The 4777-nt window shown below is 41.9% G+C and overlaps 1 protein-coding gene across 1 annotated transcript; it reads left to right on the plus strand.

Moving 5' to 3' along the window:
* The first annotated feature begins 224 nt into the window (after positions 1 to 224).
* LOC115435303 (helix-loop-helix protein 2-like) lies at positions 225 to 3913 on the plus strand. The gene is made up of 2 exons (XM_030157624.1): positions 225 to 860; positions 1699 to 3913. Exon 2 carries the CDS (start codon positions 1743 to 1745, stop codon positions 2112 to 2114), a length of 372 nt encoding a protein of 123 aa, XP_030013484.1. The 5' UTR covers positions 225 to 860; positions 1699 to 1742; the 3' UTR covers positions 2115 to 3913.
* The last annotated feature ends 864 nt before the right edge of the window (positions 3914 to 4777 follow it).

Genomic DNA, 4777 nt, shown 5'->3' on the forward strand with positions numbered 1-4777 from the left:
GTTTGTTTCCATCCTTTATCATGCACACACATCTCTGCTTTCCCTTTGCCCACTACTCCCACGGGAGCGGGAGCGCTTGAGGGCTGAGGGGCGTGAGGAGGGAAGGAGGAGGAGGTGTGTGTTGTGTTTGTGTATATGTGTGTGTGAGAGGAAGAGAGAGGGGTAGAGAGAGAGAGAGGGAGGGAGGGGGCGGCGTTAGACAATACCATTCCTCAAATATATTCCATCCCCTCCGTCCCTGAAGTGAGCCTTTATTAGTCGGGATCGTTTGGATCTTATCTCGCACATGACACTCGGTGGAAGAAAGACTGCGAGAAAGAGGGGGATTATCTGCGACCTGCCTTCCGATCCGCTGATTCCTGACACCGGAGAGCCTCGCTTATCTCGCCCTTTATCCTCATCTTCCACAGGCGGATGGACCAGTAGCCCTGTCTGCACTTTCACCACTATCTGCTCCATCTCGTCTATTGTCTCTCCATCGCAGGGATCACACACACACACACACACACACACACAGGGGCTGACTGTCTGACTGATCCCTGCTTACACTTCCATCATTACTATTACTATTTTTATCTGCCCGATCTCTAATCGTCTCCCAGAGACTTCAGGATCCGCAGAAATATTTCCCCTGCTTTGACACCCCCCCCCCCCATGCGCCGATTCCCATGTCGCAACTTTGCAGGTGAAAAAGTCAAATAAGTTTGTTTTTGCATTTTTTTTTTTTTCCTCTGAAGACCCCCTCTGTCGATGTCAGACTTTAACATCTGATGCATGTTTGGCCGGTGGAATATGAGTTAATTTTGGAGTTTTTAAGTTCATCTCAAGAAAAAAAAATTGCCTCCCAACTCTTTGTCAAGGTGAGTCTCGAGTGGAAAAATAAACAAATCATGCACTTGCATATTATTACTAGTTTATTCTGAAGTTTTCGCTGTATTCTTCTACTTCTTTGTGCATTGTCAGTGAATGTTTTTCCAACGAATTTCTAGAAACACCCTAGCTCCAATAATTTTATGTCCAGCAGATGTCAACATTATTTTTTGCCGTCTTCTGCCTCCATGCTGTCAAGTCACTGTGGCCTCAGCCAAGCAGATGTGTTCATCACACTGTGACAGATGGCCAATTTTGATTATGGTAATTCTAAAAAAGGAGCTTCTTCTGCAAAAAAAAAAAAAAAAAAATCACAAGTTGCTTTGGTGTTCTGAAGAAAAACACTGAAATCAAAACATTTCAATTGGGGAAATTGAAAAAAAAAAGTGATTTATCAAATACAAGGCGCTTTTCAGATGCTGATTCCGTGCGCTTTTGGAGGCCTGTAGGGCTGTAATAAATTAACCATTTCACGAATATCGAGCCATTCATTATTTATGGAGTTTAATGTTATTATGCAATGGATGTAGACTGGGTTTGGATTTATGGAGAGGCCCTGTAACCCAAACTAGGACCCACTGTGGGATTTCTCATGCAGGGCCTCAGGGTTGGAAAACATAAAAAAAAAAAATAATAATAATAACAGTAGACCGTTTTAATTGTCATTTTACTGGAATTTATTCAGATTGACAAAAGAATTGCACTGGTCAAAAATTATATGGAGATTGGATTTTTAAAGAATTTATTTCAATGTTTATATGTGATACAGGTAGTTGCATTGAAAAGCTGCAGGAATAGATGTTTTAATGGTTTTTTGCGTATATGTAGGTATCTAAGGAGGTGTGACTGTTAAAAAAAATCCGGAGGTGAAAATGATGCTGAGCCCGGACCAGGCTGAGGCGGACCTCTCTTGGACTCAGTCCGACCCGGAGACGATGCTGAACGGCCTCAAGTCGGCCGGATGCGCGTCGGACGAGCCGGCGGAGGGCGAGGAGAAGGCCAAATGTAAAGCCGAGCAGCCCCTGAGCCGGGAGGAGAAGAGGAGGAGGAGGAGGGCCACGGCCAAGTACCGTTCGGCCCACGCCACCAGAGAGAGGATCCGAGTGGAGGCGTTCAATGTGGCCTTCGCGGAGCTGAGGAAATTACTCCCCACCTTACCTCCGGACAAGAAACTCTCCAAGATCGAGATCCTCAGACTGGCTATATGCTACATCTCCTATCTCAATCACGTGTTGGATGTTTAGACATGACCCCCTTCTCCCTCCACCACCACCACCACCACCCACCCACCCATTGAAGACAGAGATGGTTTGGTGGGGTTGTTAGGATGGACTCAAACGCATGCTGGGCGTCAATGGGGCATGGCAAGGTTGGCATTTAGGATCAACTGAAGGAGGAGACTCTTAAAAAGCAGTATTTTGTAATCTGCGCCAAGCTCCATATGTCTGTGTTTTACGCAGGCATTCGCTCCCTTTAAATTTGTCCAATTTCAGGTAAATTATTAATATTGAAAGCCTCATTAGTGTAGATCTGTGAGGCGCATGGGGGCTCCCTTTTTAAAAATGCCTCACATGGCCTGATTTTAGATTTTAATGATCATTTTTGAAGAGGGAAAGTCATTATTGATACCATATTTGGTTTACGCACATAAGGAAATTCTATTAAAATCTGACTTTTATTGACAGAAAATCCATTCGTTTGGAAACTAACTGATGCCAAGAAGTGCTCCGCCTGTTCCCTAATGCTGACAGGGACTTTGCCATACCTTAGTTGACTTACATGTGGCTCCAGTGTTGTGCGTCCGCAGAAAAGCAAAAGGAGGAGAGGCAGCGGCGCCAAGTTGTTGCTCTGACTGAGTGAAAAGCCTCAACTTTTCAGTCCAGACCGCTCACTGAATAAAAAGCATCAGGCGCCTAGTCGTTTGAGCTGTTAGATGCAATAATGAGAATACTGATTATTTTCCGATACAGGGGAGGATGGACTGGAAAAAAAAAAAAGCCCCTCAGGCGTTTTAATGTCTGTCTCCGCCATTGAAGTGTTGGAGAACCACAAATGAGGGGGGCTGTCACTCAATTTGGCTTCAGAAATAAACAAAAACCACTTTATTTTGATTTCCTTAATGCCATGTATTAATTTGATCGCATTAAATCAGCCTAAAATTGCTCCAAACCGATATTTCGGCCTAAAACCGTGCGTAAACGGACACCTCCCCTCGCTCCATCACTCCTAAGGTCTGTACAAACAAAACACTGGGGCATCTTTCCGGTTTTTATGAGACATGCGCAAAAGGCAGGTGTAAGAAAAACCAGATGGAATTAAAAGGATGTTAACGAAAATAGCTGCTTTAGATCTAGTTTAGACGATGTTTTCCGTGAAGGAAGAAAAAAAAAAGATTCAATGCGTAAAGTGCCACTTATGACATATGAAATTGTGACCTTAATCATTTTTTTAAAAAAAAAGGTGTATTGGATAATTTATTTAATTGTGTTAATATTTAAGGTAATTTATTTATGTTGGTATCATAGGCTGGCGTCTTTTTGTATAAATGTATATTGTTTGTTGCTTCTATATTTTAGGCTGTGAAATTGAACTTGGAAAGTGATGGTGTTACTCTTAAAAATGCACTTTCTGTTTTTATGGGTTAACCATAGCATAACTTATTCGTTGATGTTTGTTTGATGTTTGTCATTACGTTTTGTTTTTTTTTATTTGTTTGTTTGTTTGTTTTAAATGTCACGTCTATTGTCTATCAATAGCAACGATAAGCACTTCAAGATGGGGCGAAATGGCCTCAAAAATGTTTATTTCCCTAAATTGTTGTGTTCAGAGGTTGCTCGACAAATAAGAATTAGGCTTCCCACAAAAATATTCAATTTCCATTCAATTTTAAATCATTTTTCCTGCCAGGTTAATGTGTCGGTAACACTTAATCATGCGAAGAATGATTATGTCAAACCGTTTCTAATACGTTATTTTTCAATTTAGAGGCAACCCTCTTTTTTGCTGTGACCAAATATTATATTAATAATAATTTCGAAAAAAATAGCCTGAATTATTATCTTCAGTGTTTTGATTTATGTGGCTGGTTTATTTAGACCAATTGGTTGTTAATTAATTTATTTGTCTCTGCTTTGTAAAATCCAATAAGTAATTTTATAGTGAAGAAAAAGAAGAACATATCCTCTATCCAAAGATTTTTTGTCTCTTCAGGGTTGTGTAGGCTACTTGTTGCTTTATGCAGATCTTTTTGTAGTAGAGGTATCGTGTGACAGCTGGTTTCTAATGGACAAACTTTTCATATTTTCCGGTGTTATTTTTAATTAAAACGGAAATACTTGAAAAAAAAAAAAAAAAAAAAAAAGTGTCTTTGTCATTTTTAAACATTGCATCCCAATGGGTTCAGTGTGCTGTGGGACCGGTTTGAGGAATGATGGTACGGGTGAGGGTGACGTCACTCTCGGGCACGCGCGTCCGGGTGCACGCGGTGACATACGTGCAGGGTGATAACATGCAAATCAGCACACATGGCTTTCTGAACACAAGTGCACATGAATGCAACCTACTGTACACACACACATACAGAGACACACACTCATGCACATGGGTGATATAAGTGCAAACCTACTTTTGCATGCAGATAGGAGAAAAAATTCACCCTTCTGTTACTGTATACACACACATACACACACATACATACACACACATACACACACATAGTGGTCAGCAGCTAAAGGCAGTGGTAGCCTACATGTGTGCTCCTGGCTGAAAGGCTCTCTCCCTTCCCCAGAGAGGGGGCAGGTGTTACTCCAGACGAGCCAAGACAACCAAATTACTGGCCGTCTGGCACCTCCCGTGGGAAACCCAGGGAGAGAGAGAGAGAGCGAGAGAGAGAGAGAGAGAGAGAGTG

This window comes from Sphaeramia orbicularis, chromosome 2 (genome assembly GCF_902148855.1).
Source record: "Sphaeramia orbicularis chromosome 2, fSphaOr1.1, whole genome shotgun sequence".
NCBI lineage: Eukaryota > Metazoa > Chordata > Actinopteri > Kurtiformes > Apogonidae > Sphaeramia > Sphaeramia orbicularis.